Source organism: Oncorhynchus masou, chromosome 11, assembly GCF_036934945.1.
Source record: "Oncorhynchus masou masou isolate Uvic2021 chromosome 11, UVic_Omas_1.1, whole genome shotgun sequence".
NCBI classification, from domain to species: domain Eukaryota; kingdom Metazoa; phylum Chordata; class Actinopteri; order Salmoniformes; family Salmonidae; genus Oncorhynchus; species Oncorhynchus masou.
In genome coordinates, this window is record NC_088222.1 from 16,303,171 (window position 1) to 16,321,192 (window position 18,022).

The 18,022-nt window shown below is 42.2% G+C and overlaps 1 protein-coding gene across 1 annotated transcript; it reads right to left on the reverse strand.

The window, feature by feature from the left end:
- Positions 1–3,124: 3,124 nt before the first annotated feature.
- Positions 3,125–17,356, reverse strand: LOC135548192 (fructose-1,6-bisphosphatase 1-like). The gene is made up of 8 exons (XM_064977535.1): positions 17,042–17,356; positions 15,325–15,487; positions 15,154–15,246; positions 4,957–5,097; positions 4,400–4,537; positions 4,105–4,224; positions 3,727–3,911; positions 3,125–3,350 (listed from the first exon to the last, which is right to left on the reverse strand). The coding sequence occupies exons 1-8, from the start codon at positions 17,209–17,211 to the stop codon at positions 3,335–3,337; spliced, it is 1,026 nt and encodes a 341-aa protein (XP_064833607.1). The 5' UTR covers positions 17,212–17,356; the 3' UTR covers positions 3,125–3,334.
- Positions 17,357–18,022: the final 666 nt, after the last annotated feature.

Consider the following 18,022-nt stretch of genomic DNA (forward strand, 5'->3'; position numbering starts at 1 on the left):
TGTTCTCATCCTCCTAGATCTATCGCTGCCTTTGACACCGTGGACCACCAGATCCTCTTCTCCACCCTCTCAGGGCTGGGCGTCTAAGGCGCTGCACACTCTTGGATTGCATCCTACCCGACAGGCCGCTCCGATCCAGGTGACATGGAGAGGATCTGTGTCTGCACCACGTACTCTCACTACCGGTGTCCCCCAGGGCTCGGTTCTAGGCCCTATCCTCTTCTCTCTAAACACCAAGTCCCTCGGCTCTGTCATATCCACACGTCTCTCCTATCATTGCCATGCGGATGATACTCAACTACTTTTCTCCTTCCCCCCTTCTGACACCCAGGTGGCGACATGCATCTCTGTGTGGCTGGCAGATATCTCAGCTTGGGTGTCAGCCCACCACCTCAAGCTCAACCTCGACAAGACGGAACTACTCTTCCTCCCGGGAAAGGCCTGCCAGCTCAAAGCCCTCTCCATCACAGTTGACAACTCCACACTGTCACCCTCCCAAAGTGCAAAGAACCTTGGCGTGACCCAGGACAACACCCTGTCGTTCTCTGCAAACATCAAAGTAGTGACCCGCTACTGCAGGTTGCTCTACACAATCCGTAGAGTACAACCCTACCTCACACAGGGAGTGGCGCAGGTCCTAATCCACAAAAAAAAAAACATTTAAAAGGACTATGTGGGTTACGTGCCCCTGTGCCCCCTATGGCCATGAAGCCTCGCTTACTCACTACATGAGCTTGTGTGACTTTGCTAACACAATCAACAGTACGTTAATTAAGAGACCTTCCTTGTCCATCAGTGTTCAGTTCATTTGAAGCATTACTTAATGAGGTCAAGATCAACAAGACTACATTCTCTGTCACATCAGAAGTCAGTTTGTGCTTACGGTTTGTTTGTTTACAACACTGTTATAGACACATGATACCCATGAGGTACAGTCTATTTTTAAATGGAGCCTTATGTGTGAAGCTGAGACCAACAGCCACTGAGAGTGATAAGACATTGAGGAAGACTAGAGCTCTGAAATGTCTGAGTTTGTATGTGAAAAGCAGCGAAAAGAGAGAGAAAGGGTTTCCTCTGTACTATTCTTTATCTGCAGCTAGTGTTTGTTGAGTAAAGGTGCTGTACGGTCATGCAGGGACAAGAGCCTTCCAATCTAGAGACTGTTGTGCCTCATGGTCGTGGGAGGATTTTTAGGACATTCTGTTCCATGACACATTCTCTCTCTCTCTTGTTTAACTAATCTTGTGGGGGGACACAATTAATCCCCATTCCAAATCCTAATTTCCCTAACCCCTAACTCCAAATCGAACCCTAAACCTAACCTTTAACCCCTAATTCGTTACCTTAACCACAAACACCCTAGAAATAGCCTTTTTCCATGTGGGGACTAACAAAATGTCCCCAGTTGGACAAATGTGTGTTTGTTTACTAGTCTTATAGTTAAAGTATAGTTAAACATGTCCATACACACAGACACACACACACACATTTATAATGTTGAGAAAGTCACAAATGTGTAGCAAGGATAATTGAACACTTTAAAAACATTTTTGGCTCCAGTACATTATGGATCTAGGAAAGGCATTACAGCAAAGAGCCAGAGCAACAGCCTTTGATTAATAACCTGTTTTCTATGCAGGACACTGATACTTATGCGGCCTCTTTGTTCTTAAATGTATTCAGTTCAAATACAGTAGAGCATAATCTCTCATTCATATGGAGTGTTGTCCCCATGGAGCTCCAGAATACATTGAATGGGAAACATTGTGGGTGCTTCATGAATGGTGAGCTGTTTGGGTAACAAAGTTGACCATGGGGGAGTGGTTGCTGCTAACTTTGTGAGTAAGGAGTGAGAGAAACGTAAGACTAATTCAATCTATACGGTTTGTTTGGATGTATTTGTAATAGCAAAACAGAACTGGTATTTTGTGGTTTTCGTGATGTTGTGCGATTGACTGACAACGTCTTGTCTAGGGGAAATGAGTAAGGGGAAAAGGTTATGCTACTCCAGGTGTTTTTCCTCTTCTTACCCAATACCAATACACTCTCCCTCCTCCATCCTCACCATTTACAAACCTTCTTATGCTAGTCTTGCTTGCCAGTGAATGACACTTGATAAATACTAGCCTTACCTTTGCAACACAAAGAACAAACATGTATTGTAATGTTGTACAAGAAAGCACCTGAGAGTAGATAGGATCAGATCTTATCGTCAAGGAGGGTACTAAGTAACTCGTAAACCTATTGTATAGCAAGATCAACAACACCTTGGTAACAGGACCCCTATCTGAATACTTTTCCCCTATCATCACACATTCATAGGCTGATAATAGGCTTCCATGACCACGATAGGCATTGTCCAGTCAGGCCTACTTTCTGCAGGTCTGGCTTTTCAGCAGCGTTGTGATGATTGCTTGTCACAGGGTATTGTTTCTGCTTGTTCAGCTACATGACTAATCACGCTAAAAAGAACACAAGAGAGCACATGCTGTCTTCCTGCTCTTCTACCGTGTCATAGTTCCTCTTACTTGATTAGAAAAAGGTTTTCCTCTTTTACCTTCCCAAACGCGGGGCTGTATGACTACAACCCCCATCACCTAGGCCCCAGGATGACACGGCTTGGCTTCAGTCAGCTGATGGAGCATGTAGCAGAGTGATGTATGTGTCATATTGTGTAATCTACAATCACATGCCAAGCATTGTCAAGACAAGAAACATCCACTTTTAGTCATCAGTTTCACTTCTTTAAAAATATATTTTTAGCTTGTTTAACTTTCTTGAACAAATTGCTGTAAATGTAAAACATAAAACAATTAAACAAATGTACATGATTGACAACATACACAGCTGTGGTATAATTGTTATTACATGAGTAGGCCTACTCTACATTTTTTGTTCTTTATAACCTGCTGTTTCCTTTTGCACCCACCACAAATTAGTATCGTCTGAGATTGCTTTTGGATTGACAACTGAAGCAAATAATTACCACAACACCACCTGGTGTTGATAATATTAGAAACCAGCTTCTCATGGTTTGACACACTGTAATATGCTGTATGCCTATGAAGGTGTACTACGTCCCCCTGCTAATGGGTCAGCAACACATCATGGACAACAAGTGGAGGGATTTTAACATTGGGTTTTATTCAAAACATATTATAGGTCCACCAGTGGAAATGACACATGGCACAACAACCCTACAATATACTACATCATAAGGCTGAGGTAGGCCTTGTCCATGAGGGGTCTCTCAGTTCAGGGATCCAAACAGTAAGACGCTGAAGGGTTGCATCCCAATCATCTAAATTGGACTCCTCTCCCCTATCCTGTCTTGCTAGATCAGCACAGTTCTAGAAGGAGAAACGAATAGGGTAAGAAACTTTAAACTATTATGACATAGGCCCAGGTCAGTGAAAGTCTCCTCCCTACTTTGTCCCTCTGAAGTATCTCTGGTCCCAGATCTGGTTGGTCAGATGGTGGAGGTAAAATACTACTCCGCTTGTTCAAAAGGATCAGCCGGAGAAAAGCACTGCCCCAATTATCTGATCAACCAATCACCTCAACTTCTAAACAACTGGGCATGATATATATATATATATTCCATGACATATACTGTATATCCCCAGCTCCATTCATGATACAAAGATTACTAGCTCAGGTCAAAGGTCGACCCTTGAGGACAAGCAGGTCATGGTGGATCCACAGAAGGCTCCAGCGCAGCCTCACATGCGTGTCTTCTTGTAGATGGCGACGTACTCCTGGACGTCTTCAGGGGAGCCCAGGACCACAGGAACTCGCTGGTGGATGTTCTCTGGCTTGATGTCCAGGACATTCATCTCCCCCGTGGTGGCCATGCCTCCAGCCTGCTCGATGATGAAAGACATGGGGTTGCACTCATACAGTAGCCTCAGCTACACCGGATGGAGTGAAAGAGAGACGATGGTTAGTCACTTCAATATATATCGAGAAATGGTCTAGTTCATTCTACCTTTTATCATTGATTGTCTGGGCACAGCCAGCACTCTACTTCTGGTTACTTGTATGTAACATATATCTACTTTAAAAAAAATGTTTATATGACCTGAAGAGCTCTGTCTCACTCACCTTGCCCTTGGGGCTCTTGACATTGGCAGGGTATAAGAAGATTCCTCCGTACACCAAAGTCCTGTGCACATCAGCCACCATGGAGCCAACATAACGCCCACCATAGGGGGCACTCCCATCCTGGAAACAAAAAGCAATGTATCCAGGGAGACTTACAATAGGTGCATTTAAAAGTAAGTAAGACAACCACGAGGCATATTTCATTAACTGCATTGGTCACTTCATAGTACCTAGAGTGAGTTAGTGGTGCAGAATTCTAGTTTAAGCCCTTTCAATTGTATAGTTAGTAAACTACCTCTGGATATTTCTTCTTCTTCAGGTATTGTGTGATGTCTGGGTAGAAGTGCTGAGCATAGCCTTCGTTCAGACTGTAGATCTTCCCCCTCTTCTTGATCTTCACGTCCTTATCCGTCAGGATAAACTCCCCGATGGACTAAAAACATACAGAACAGGGACCTGACTCAGCAACTTCATTGACTTTTTTCCCCACTACATGTGACTGTCTTGATTGATTCTGGAAGTTTGTTTGCACAAAGGCTTTGTTTACCATCCAGCATTAACTTATTTTTTGTTCTATAGTAATTAATCGGAAGATCAAAGAGCACCTCATGGATTAACAATAAATCAATGAAGGGCACCTCTCCTGTGTCTCTTCATCGACAATTTGATGTAGATGTGTTTATATGTTCTTTGACTGCCATTTCTTATTTGGTTATATATTCCGTTTTATATAGTTTTACTGTAGTGTGTTGCTATTTCAAAAATGCACTTTTACGTTTAAGTTCAATTTGATTTGGCTTTTACAGGGTTGAGCATGAAGCAGTTCACCCCTAGGTTTGATTTGAAACTTACAGGGTCGAGCATGAAGCAGTTGACCCCTTGACCTGTCGAGAGCACCATCATGGTGGCGCTGCCGTAGAGGGCATAACCGGCAGCAACAATGTGACGTCCAGACTGCAGCGCGTCCTTCTCATTGGGCTCATCATCTGTTGTCTGGGAGACAAACACGTGGATAGTTGTTACCAAACATAACAGAAGAACAGTGAAACAGTAACTAACTACAGTAGAAACTGGCACACTAATCTGACAAACTGAAACAATGTGTCTAAGAACGAAACAAGAGTGTGGAACTGTTATGGAACGTCCGAGACCGAATATAGAATGCCTTCGGAAAGTATTTCAGACCCCTTTACTTTTTCCACGTTTTGTAACGTTACAGCCTTATTCTAAATGGATACATTTGTAAAAAAAATCCTCAGCAATCTACAAAGAACACCCCATAATGACAAAGTGAAAACAGGTTTTTAGACATTTTTGCAAACTTGGAGTCCACCTGTGGAAATTTCAATTGTTTGGACATGTTTTGGAAAGGTACACACGTCTTTATAAAAGGTCCCACAGTTGACAGTGCATGTCAGAGCGAAAACCAAGCCATGAGGTCGAAGGAATTGTCCGTTAAGCTCAGAGACAGGATTGTTTTGAGGCACAGATCTGGGGAAGGGTACCTAAAACATTCTGCAGCATTGAAGGTCCCCAAGAACACAGTGGCCTCCATGCTTTCATGGAAGAAGTTTGGAACCACCAAGACTCTTCCTAGAGCTGGCCGCCCGGCCAAATTGAGCAATCGGGGGAGAAGGGCCTTGGTCAGGGAGGTCACCAAGAACCCGATGGTCACTCTGACAGGGCTCTAGAGTTCCTCTGTGTAGGTGGGATAAACTCTAGAAGGACAACCATCTCCGCAGCACTCCACCAATCATGCCTTTATGGTAGGAGTGGCCAGACAGAAGCTGCTCCTCAGTAAAAAGACACATGACAGCCTGCTTGGAGTTTGTCAAAAGGCACCTAAAGACTCTCAGACCATGAGAAACCAGATTCTCTGGTCTGATGAAATCAAGATTGAACTCTTTGGCCTGAATGCCAAGCGTCACGTCTGGAAGAAACCATGCACCATCCCTACGGTGAAGTATGGTGGTGGCAGCATCATGCTGTGGGGATGTTTTTCAGTGGCAGGGACTGGGATCGAGGCAAAGATGAACAGAGCAAAGTACAGAGAGATCCTTGATGAAATCTTGCTCTAGAGCGCTCAGTACCTCAGACTGGGTCGAAGGTTCACCTTCCAACACAACGTCCCTAAGCACACAGCCAAGACAACGCAGGAGTGGCTTCAGGACAAGTTTCTGAATGTCCTTGAGTGGCCCAGCCAGAGCCCGATCGAACATCTCTGGAGAGACCTGAAAATAGCTGTGCAGCAAAGCTCCCCATCCAACCTGACAGAGCTTGAGATGATCTGCAGAGAAGAATGGGAGAAACTCCCCAAATACAGATGTGCCAAGCTTGTAGCATCATACCTAAGAAGACTCAAAGCTGTAATCACTGCCAATGTGCTTCAACAAAGTACTGAGTAAAGGGTCTGAATACTTATTTAAATGTAATATTTTAGTTATTTTTTTGTTGTATAAATTGGCAAACATTTCTAAAAACCTGTCTTTGCTTTGTCATTATGGGGTATTGTGTGTAGATTGATGAGGGAAAATTAACTATTTAATGAATTTTAGGAAGCCCTGAAGCCCAAGGCAATTTCTTTTTTTCCATTTTTTATAATGTGCCTCCTGGAATTATTGTTTGAACGACTTAGTAAAAAAAATGTGTTCAAACAAGATAAGTCATTCAAAGGAGAGTAATTGTTATTTTGTCTAATTAGGCCTAATTTGTTATACAGATTGTCAGACTGTGTAATGGTTGCTGCAGCCATTCATTCACTGATTCCATCCATTGATAGGATTGTTCATTGACAGTTCTTTGATAGCCTAAAATAGGGCTGTTTCTGAGTGCCATAGCATGTAAGTGGGGCTTTATACAAAATACATTAAATCGAAGCATTCATACAAAATGTTGTCAGTATTGCAAACATAAACACAGACAGGCAGTCTATCGATTTCATGTTCTTCTTAGCTGTTGAGTTATATGCAGCTTTTTCCTCTCGCCACAATATCAGCATATATGGTATCAGGCAATGCAAAATGAACTTGCCTATTGTCAGACTCCTTTTACCGGTCTGGATACATGAACGTTCGGCTGCCCAGAGGTGGAATGCAGCAAGACAGACATGCAGTCTAATTAGTGATTGAATGTTATATTTTTTCATCTTAATTACAAACATTGGCTAAGCTGCACAGGAGACAGACAGGCAGTCAAGTAGTGTTACTTTACCAGGAACTAAAATATGGCAGCAACTATAAAGACTGGCCTACATCATCACACAAAATATTCCCAAAGTGTAGGGACTGCATCCTGCTTGTGCAAATGCAATAGACGTTAGACAGAGAGGGTTGTAAGCCTTCCTAATATATAGTGCCCTCAGAAGGTTTTCATATCCTTTGACTTATTCCACAGTTGTTACACAGCCTGAGTTAAAAATGGACAAAATGTACACAATAAACCCCCTCCCCCCGACAAATCTTCTTCAGGATCGGTGTCCCATCCGCAGGACGGTTAAGCTAATGTGGGCTAATGTGATAGCATGAGGTTGTAAGAAACAAAACAAAATCCCAGGACATAGATATATCTGTTATGGGCAGAAAGCTTTAATAAGAATTTATCTAGCTGCACTGTCCATTTTACAGTAGCTATTACAGTGAAATAATACCATGCCATTGTTTGAGGAGAGTGCACAGTTATTAACACACCAATTAGGCACATTTGGTTAGTCTTGAAACAACATTTTAAATAGATATGTAAGATTTCACTGGATCACTCTAAAACTTTCCACATACAGTGCTGCCATCTAGTCGCCAAAGTATAAATTGTGCAGAATAATTCATTATGCCCTTTCTCTTGCATTTCAAAGATGGTACAACAACAAAAATACAAAAAACTTGTTTTTTTCTTTGCATTATCTTTTATCAGATCCAATGTGTTAATCTCCTACATTAATTTCACATTTCCACAAACTTCAAAGTGTTTCCTTTCAAATGGTACCAAAAATATGCATATCCTTGCTTCAGGTCTTGACCTACAGGCAGTTAGATTTGGGTTTGTCATTTTAGGCAGAAATTGAAAAAAAAGGGGCGGATCCTTAAGAGGCAAAAGTGAAAACCTGTTTTTAGAAATGTGCTCAAATGTATTGAAATTTAAATACAGAAATCTAATTTACATAAGTATTCACACTCCTGAGGCAATACATGTTAGAATCACCTTTAGCTGTGATTACAGCTGAGTCTTTCTGGGTAAGTCTAAGAGCTTTGCACACCTGGATTGTACAATATTTGCACATTCTTTTAAATTCTTTATGCTCTGTCAAGTTGGTTGTGAATCATTGCTCCACAGCCATTAAGGCCTGCCATAGATTTTCAAGACAATTTAAGTCAAATGTAACTAGGCCACTTGGGAACATTCAATGTCGTCTTGGGACCTTGTGTTTTAGGCTATTGTGCTGCTGAAAGGTGAGTGTCTCCCAGTGTCTGTTACAAAGCAGACTGAACCAGGTTTTCCTCTAGGATTTTGCATGTGCTTAGCTCTATTCCGCTTCTTTTTATTATAAATATATATTAGTGCTTACCGATGACAAGCATACCTGTAACACGATGCAGCCACCACCATGCTTGAAAATATGAAGAGTGGTACTCAGTGATAATGTCATGTTTGCCCCAAACCTAATGCTTTGTATTCAGGATATAATTAATTTCTTAGCCACATTTTTGGAGTTTTACTTTCTGACTGGGTGTATTGATACACCATGCAAAGTGTAATTCATAACTTCACCACGCTCAAAGGGATATTTAATGTTTGCTTTGTCTCCATTTATTTATTTTTCATCGACCAATAGGTGCCCTGGTTTGCGAGGCATTGGAAAACCTCTGGTCTTTGTTGTTGAATCTGTGTTTGAAATTCACTTCTCGACTGAGGGACCTTACAGGTAATTGTATGTGTGGGGTACAGTGATGCGGTAGCATTCAAAAATCATTTTAACACTATTATTGCACACAGAGTGAGTCCATGCAACTTCGTATGTTACTTGCTAAGCACATTTTTACTCCTGAACTGAGAGACTTGCCATAACAAAGGTATTAAATACTTATTGACAAGACATTTCAGCTTTACAATTTTAAGCTGATAAAACAGCACCATCATTACATAGGTGCACCTTGTGCTGGGGACAATAAAAGGCCACTAAAAATGTGCAGTTGTATCACACAACACCACAGATGTCTCAAGTTGAGGGAGCGTGCAATTGGCATCCTGACTGCAGGAATGTCCACCAGAGCTGTTGCCAGAGAATTTAACATTAATTTCTCTACTATAAGCCACCTCCAGTGTCATTTTAGAAAATTTGGCAGTATGTCCAACCGGCCTCACAACCGCAGACCATGTGTATGGCATTGTGTGGGCGAACAGTTTGCTGATGTCAACATTGTGAATAGAGTGCCCCATGGTGGGTTTATGGTATGGGCAGGCATAAGCAACAGACAACGAACACAATTGCATTTTATCAATGTCAATTTGAATGCACAGAGATACCGTGACGCGATTCTGAGGTCCATTGTCGTGCCATTCATCTGCCACCATCACCATGTCTCAGCATGATAATGCACTGCTCCATGTCACAAGAATCTGTAACATGATCTGTACACAATTCCTGGAAGCTGAAACATGACCCAGTTCTTCCATGGCCTGCATACGAATCAAGCAGTGACTGTCACCCATTGAGCACGCTTGGGATGCTCTGCATCAACAGTGTGTTCCAGTTCCCACCAATGTCGCACAGCCATTGAAGAGGAGTGGGACAGCATGGCACAATCAACAACCTGATTAACTCTATGCAAAGGAGATATGTTGCGCTGCATGAGGCAAATGGTGGTCACACCAGAGACGGATTGGTTTTCAGATCTGTGACCAACAGATGCATATCTGTTTTTCCAGTCATGTAAAAATCAATAGATTAGGGCCTAATGAATTTATTTCAATTGACTGTTTTCCTTATATGAACTGTAAAATCGTTGAAATTGTTGCATGTTGCGTTTTATATTCTATTTTCTAACATCAGGATGTCACTTTTTTTGAAGGACTTCAAATTTATTAACAGATGTTTTTGGTAAGCAATACATAGACTACTGTAAAATGTATTTTAATAGAAACAAATTGATTTATTAACTAAACTATAATAAATACATCTTAAATAATAAAGGCTAGTATCAGCTTCTTTTCATAAATAAAAGGGAATAAATCTCAAACTGCAGCGGTCAAGTGATTTGTGCACAGAAGCAAAGCACCAACAAGTTTCACATGTGTATTGAGTGTGGGAAATGCACTCCACATTCAATATACTGTTTACAGAAAATATATAAATAATACATGAGCAAATCAGACTGACTATCAAGTCACCAAAAGTACAAACATGTTGTATGCACGGAAAGGATACACCCTGGTGGTGGTCGTAATGTAATACATTTAACATGACCTTGAACGCATCCATCCATCAAACTAACTTTCACTCGTTTCCAATGGGCACAATATTGATGTTTACCTCACCTGTATGCTTGTTATTTCCGCAATTTTCGCACAGTGAAGTACTACCCAAACCAGATCAAACCAGACAGACGTATCTGGTTTCAAGTGGCCAAGTCACGTCATGTGATGTGATCTAGTGGACGAACTCGAAATCAGACAAGATCATATTACATCCGTGAAAAGGTTACGACTTCAGCCTTCTCCTCATATGTATGTATATCATTCCTGTAAGACAAAATATGTAGTCATGGAACGTTGCACAAGCCCTGCGCTTTTCAAATGGCTGTGTTCCTATGGGATTTTAACCATGTTTAGAACGCCACCATTAAGTAAAACATATGCCCCCCAAAATTCCCTACAACAAAAAAATATATTATTTTTGGAATGGCAATTGGTGACATATGCAGAGTTATTCCAAGAAGGAAAGAAAGGAACCAACCACTTGTGTATCTTACATAGTTATTTTCTCATTTTGTTCTTTTGTAGCTTTGGCAACTATGTGTGTTTTCTATCCCTGCTCGCTCCTCTCCCTGCAGGCTTTAGACGCTCCCCACCCCTTGGCTGCAACCCCTTCTAATTTAGTGTACCCTGCATGCACAACCCATGTCAAACTATTGTTCTTCAGCAGCGTTTGGAACTGCTGGTCTGTGGTCAAGAACCCAGAGTTCATCTCAGCCTGTACTGCCCTTAAGTCCCTCGACTTTTTGGCTCTGACGTTGACATGGATCACTACAGAGAACACTGCTACTCCAGCTGCTCTCTTCACCGGACTGTTCTCTCATAGTCTGAGAGCATCGGTTCATTGCCGTGGTGGCACAGTGCTGCTGATTTCTCCTAAATGGAGATTCTCTTTACTCTCTCACCTGTCCTTCTCCTTATTTGAATTCCATGCGGTTACTGTCACTTGACAACAATGTTAAGCTTGAGTGGACATCTATCGCCCACCAGGTTCCCTTGGAGAGTTCATCAATAAGCTTCACACCTTGATAAGCTAATTTCCTGACGTTGGCTCAGCGCTCTTTGTACTGTGCAACTTCAACCTCCCGACGTCTGCCTTTGATTCATTTCTTTCCCTCCTTGCCTCTTGACCTCACCCTTTCCACTCACAAGGCAGGCAATACGCTTGACCTCACCCTTTCCACTCACAAGGCAGGCAATACGCATGACCTTACCCTTTCCACTCACAAGGCAGGCAATACGCTTGACCTCACCCTTTCCACTCACAAGGCAGGCAATACGCATGACCTTACCCTTTCCACTCACAAGGCAGGCAATACGCATGACCTTACCCTTTCCACTCACAAGGCAAGCAATATGCATGGCCTCACCCTTTCCACTCACAAGGCAGGCAATACGCTTGACCTCATCTTTACTTGAGGCTGTTCGCCTACTAATCTCATCCGCCATCACAATCTTCTCTCTTATCATCTCTCCCTTTTGCTAAATCCCTCCCTTCTGGTTCTACCCTGTCAAGCCTACCATCCTCCCTTTCCACAGCCTATAACTCGCACTTCCCCCTTTCCTTCGTGCAACCTTAAAGAACAGGGCTGCAGTCAGCTGAGGAAAACTAAACTTCCAGAAGACCTATCATCCTTCTCTTCCTCTGATTGTATCTTCTGCTAAAGCCACTTCCTATCTAAATTTCAAGCTTCTGCCTCCAACCCTAGGAAACTCTTCACCTTCTCCCTCCTTAATCCTACACCCCCCCACTCTGCCAACAACTTTGTCAACCACTTTGTCATCAACCTTCTTTTCATCCGTTCTTTATTCACTCAGCCTACTGAAATCAACTGGTCCCACTCATACATAACTACCCTACGCCTTGACCTTTTTCTCCCCTCTCACGCCAGAAGAAATCTTACGACTAGTGAGGTCCGGTTGCCCGACAACCTGCACGCTCGACCCCAACCCCTCCTTCAGACCATCTCTGGAGACCTTCCATTCCGCACGTCACTCATCAACTCATCCCTGACCACTGGCTGCATCCCCTCTGACTTCAAAATGGCCAGAGTCACTCCTCTCCTCAAGAAACAAACACTCAACCCCTCTGATGTCAAACCCCCACACAAAAAAAATAATTTTGTGAACTAACACTTGCACTTGACTCTTTTCCCTCTTTCTAGCTCTGACTTCACTGAGTTACTTCATTGAGATGAATGCACTAACTAAGTAACTCTGGATAAGAGTGCCTGAAATGACTATTTCTGATATTTTAGCTTAATTACATTTATTTATATTATGGTGATTCTATTCCAAGGAAAACTCAAGTACATTTGACAGTAGCCTATGTAGTGCCTACCTAAAACATTTGTTTATATATTTTATTTGTCACATACACATGGTTAGCAGATGTTAATGCGAGTGTAGCGAAATGCTTGTGCTTCTAGTTCCGACAATACAGTAATAACCAACCTAACAATTTCAACTACTACCTTATACACACACAAATGTAAAGGGATGAAGAATATGTACATAAAGATATATGAATGAGTGATATACAGAACGACATAGGCGAGAAGCAGTAGATGGTATAGAGTACAGTATATACATACGAGATGAGTAATGTAGGGTATATAAACATAAAGTGGCATAGTTGAAAGTGGCTAGTAATACATGTATTACATAAAGATGGCAAGATGCAGTAGATGATAGAGTACAGTATATACATATGAGATGCGTAATGTAAACATTATATTAAGTGGCATTGTTTAAAGTGGCTAGTGATACATTTTTACATCAATTTCAATTATTAAAGTGGCTGGAGTTGAATCAGTATGTTGGCAGCAGCTACTCAATGTTAGTGTTGGCTGTTTAACAGTCTGATGGCCTTGAAATAGAAGCTGTTTATCAGTCTCTCGGTCCCTGCTTTGATGCACCTGTACTGACCTCGCCTTCAGGATGATAGCGGGGTGAACAGGCAGTAGCTCGGGTGGTTGTTGTCCTTGATGATCTTTATGGCCTTCCATCGGGTGGTGTAGGTGTCCTGGAGGGCAGGTAGTTTGCCCCCTGTGATGCGTTGTGCAGACCTCACTACCCTCTAGAGAGCCTTATGGTTGTGGGCGGAGCAGTTGGCGTACCAGGCGGTGATACAGCCCGACAGGATGTTCTCGATTGTGCATCTGTAGAAGTTTGTGAGTGCTTTTGGTGACAAGCTGAATTTCTTCAGCCTCCTGAGGATGAAGAGGCGCTGCTGTGCCTTCTTGACAACGCTGTCTGTGTGGGTGGACCAATTCAGTTTGTCCGTGATGTGTATGCCGAGGAACTTAAAACTTACTACCCTCTCCACCACTGTCCCGTCGATGTGGATAGGGGGGTGCTCCCTCTGCTGTTTCTTGAAGTCCACAATTATCTCCTTTGTTTTGTTGACATTGAGTGCGAGGTTATTTTCCTGACACCACACTCCGAGGGCCCTCACCTCCTCCCTGTAGGCAGTCTCGTCGTTGTTGGTAATCAAGCCTACCACTGTAGTGTCGTCCGCAAACTGAGAACAGCGCCCAGCTGACAAATCATTACAAACTGTTACCAGCCAAGTAGAGAAGTTACAAGTCAGAAATAGCGATAAAATGTATCACTTACCTTTGATGATCTTCATATGGTTGCACTCACAAGACTCCCATTTACTCAATAAATGTTTGTTTTGTTCAATAAAGTCCATGTTTATATATTGTTAGAGCGTTTTGTTCAGTAATCCACAGGCTCAAACACAGTCACAACAGGCAGACGAAAAATCCAAATAGTATCCGTAAAGTTCGTAGAAACAAGTCCAACAATGTTTATAATCAATCCTCAGGTTGTTTTTAGCTTAATTGATAATATTGCAATTGGACAATAACGTTGTCAATATAAAAAGGTAAACAAGAAAGGCGCACTCTCTGTTGCGCGCATGAAAAACCTCGGACACTGTAGGGTCCACTCATTCAGAGTGGTCTACTCTCTCATTTTTCAGAATACTAGCCTGAAACAATTCTTAAAGACTGTTGACATCTAGTGGAAGCAATAGGAAGTGCAATTTGAGTCCCAAGTCAATGGATACTGTAATGGCATTCAATAGAATAACTACAAAACATAAATAAATCCCACTTCCTGGATAGATTTTTCTCAGGTTTTCAACAAATCAGTTGTGTTATACTGACAGACATTATGTTAACAGTTTTGGAAACTATAGACTATCTTCTATTCAAATCTACCAATTATATGCATATCCTAGCTTCTGGGCCTGAGTAGCAGGTAGTTTACTTTGGGCAAGCTTTTCATCCAGAGGTGAAAATAGTGCCCCTACCCTAGTGAAGTTAAACATGTTGATGGAAATTAGGTAGAACTTATTTAAGTTTCCCTGCATTAAAGTCTCTGGCCACTAGGAGCACTAGGAGTGGCTTCCTGTTTGCTTATTTCCTTATACAGCTGAGTCATTCAATGATATCACCTGTTCAAACGACTTAGTAACTTGTTTGAACAACAATATTTCATTTGAACAACTTAGTACATTATTTTGCCTTGGGCCTAAGGGCTTTGTAGAGGAATAATAACAAAAGAGTCACCAACCTTTCTGTAGATGGCAAAAATGGTTCCAATTGATACAAGACAGTCAATGTTTGACGAGCCATCCAGTGGGTCGAAGCACACAATATATTTTCCCTGTGAAACAAGAGGACATTGTCACATTGATGTTACAAGACATATCTCAACTTCAATCTGGACCACACACACCCCTACCCGTTTCTCTGGCTCCACAATGAGGGCCCTCTCGTTCTCCTCTGACACCAGGACACAGGAGGTGAAAGAGGACTTGATCATGTTGATGACCAAGTCATTGGACAGAACATCCAGCTTCTTCACCTGGTCACCGGTCACATTGGTGCTCCCAGCAATGCCATAGCTGGAGGGGAGGGAGAGAAGAGGAGAGAGAAAGAAGGAAGGGATAGAGAGATGGGAAGGGGTTAGACATGTGAGTAGTGATATCACCATAGTAGGCCTATTTCCATCACAATTGGAAGGAGGGTGGGACAAGGGTAAAGTGTTTCTAGGTTGGTTCTGTGATAGTGGGCATGCAGTGTCTGGTTCAACTCACAGGGCACAGAGAGTGATACCATCTTTTGGCCTTCATTGACTGTCAGTCATCAAGGAAATTCCGGACAATGGAGGACTATAAAGAAATTACTAATAAATAGGTAATAGGCCTATACTTCCTCCTAATGAAGACAATAGACATTTCTCAAGAGGAAATAAATGAATGATTTGGGAGTAGCCTATTGCATTACAATAGCTCTGGCTTGCATTTATGAAAACAACATTGAGTCCAAAGAAAGAATCGGATGGACATTGACCCGAGTCGAAGTTGACAACAGTATTACCTGATTAGCTGGACTGTCAGACTCATGCATAATATCCGACTAGGTAAATATTTGATTTAGTCTCCCTACCCGGCATATGGTTGGTTGGTTGGACGGTCCCTGCTATTGATATAATCGTTCACTTATTGCCAGTGCTTTGTGATTACCATACAGCACAGAGGGGATAAGAATCCACAACTCACATTTTCTGCAGCATCACGATGCAACAAAATGATCACTGACAGACCATATCACTAGCTAGTTCTCCATCCAATGTGACAGATTTTTATGCGAATATTCAAAAATCTCAGATGTTACTTCCATTAAAACAAACTGTTTAAAATGCTGTGCGTGATGACGTAATGCACATACAAATAACTTTGCCTTTAAATTCCCATGTACCAAAAATAAAAATACAAGTTAAATGGGTGTCCATCACATTTTAAACTCTACTGATGGTTGTCACAAAAACTGTTTCATTATATAGAAAATGTGTCCATTCTGGTGTTGGCTCATGTGCTTTAACCAACAGCTCACTGATACAGTGTAGGTAGGCTACCTACATTATGAGATTATTATAGAGAAGAGCAATATTATTTTTATTTGTAAAACGGCAGCCAAGCACTCACCATCATGCCACCAGAATAAGACCCTCTATTTATTGGAAAGGAGCATCCCCTTTTCCATTCACCACCCTGTGATGTTAAATCAACTGCATGCTTTCCCGGGTTGTCGTGGGAGGACCACAACATATCACGTGACTCCAAATGTATTTAGATAGGATGGTTATTATATCAATATTTGCACATTAAGGAGTTTACCACTATTTTGGGGTAGCTAACATGGCAATTCAACCGCAGTATGTATTTTATGTACACTACGTCATCACGGACAGCCTTTTATCCGCAACAAGTCAGTTTGATGGAAACCATGTGGCTTTTTAAATATTCTCATGTTAATCTGTCGCCATTTTACATTGTCATTTAACGTACATACATTTTCCTACTTTACCCTGTGAGGACCGAACCAACAACCCTGGGGTTACACACGCCATGCTCTACCAACTGAGCCACACGGGACCAATTGAATGACAAACTCACAGGTTGGCAATCCCAGCTTTTCTGACAGCGGTGGAGATAGCTTTAACGGCTGTGCAGATAGAGTTGAGGAGGGTGGTCAGTTCTCCCGTTCCCTTCGCCTTCCTTCCCTCCTCCAGCACGAATCTCGTGAGGGTAACGACATTAGTATCGAACGCGCATCGTTCGGACATGGTGACGAACTGTACTGGTTCTTTGAGTTTGTTTGCCGCGCGACGTATTCCTGCTGATTGGGGACCGGGACAGATGAGTTCCTCAAAGCCTCACCCTAAAGTTAAAATAGAACTAAAGAGTTGAGAGGATGTGCAGGTGTTTGAACTAAAGGTTGTGCAGGTGTTAGAACCAATCACAGTTGGCCTTTCACCGGGAGGGGCGTGGTTGAGCACTGGCTGAGAGGTATAAACAGGTTAGCAAAAATGTTGACCCGGTTCCAAACTATCCATTTACTCCTCCCATTCTCTCCCTAACCCGTTTGGGGGGGATTTCACATCTGAAAGGACTGTTACGCAATGTGTTGATGGCTGCACCTGGCCAATGGCCATTCAATATGGTTGCTTTCACCTATCCACATCTGTCATTTGGCTTTCAGATTAGTGAACAATTAAGTAGTAAAGGGATGATGCTGGCTGAAATGGAACGAGACTTGTCAGCATGCTATATAGGCCATCCATTGGATAGGCCTACATGATCCATAAATGGATCAAATGGAGAATGCGGATAGTGTGCAGTAAGATCAATTTTGAATGAGAGAACTAGTTTTAGTGCAAGCTACAAATTACATTTATGTGGGATAATGTACTGTAGGCCTAGCCTACAATACAATGACAGGCTATGAATCCAATACTTGTACAAATGTTATGAGAGAAAACATTCTGTAGCTGGTTTCAGATATTCAGTGTCTCTGGTGTCTGGTGGGGTCTTATATGTCATTTAGTGTTGGGAAACCAGTCTGACAAGTGATGAACTGTACCAGAGATACTCCAC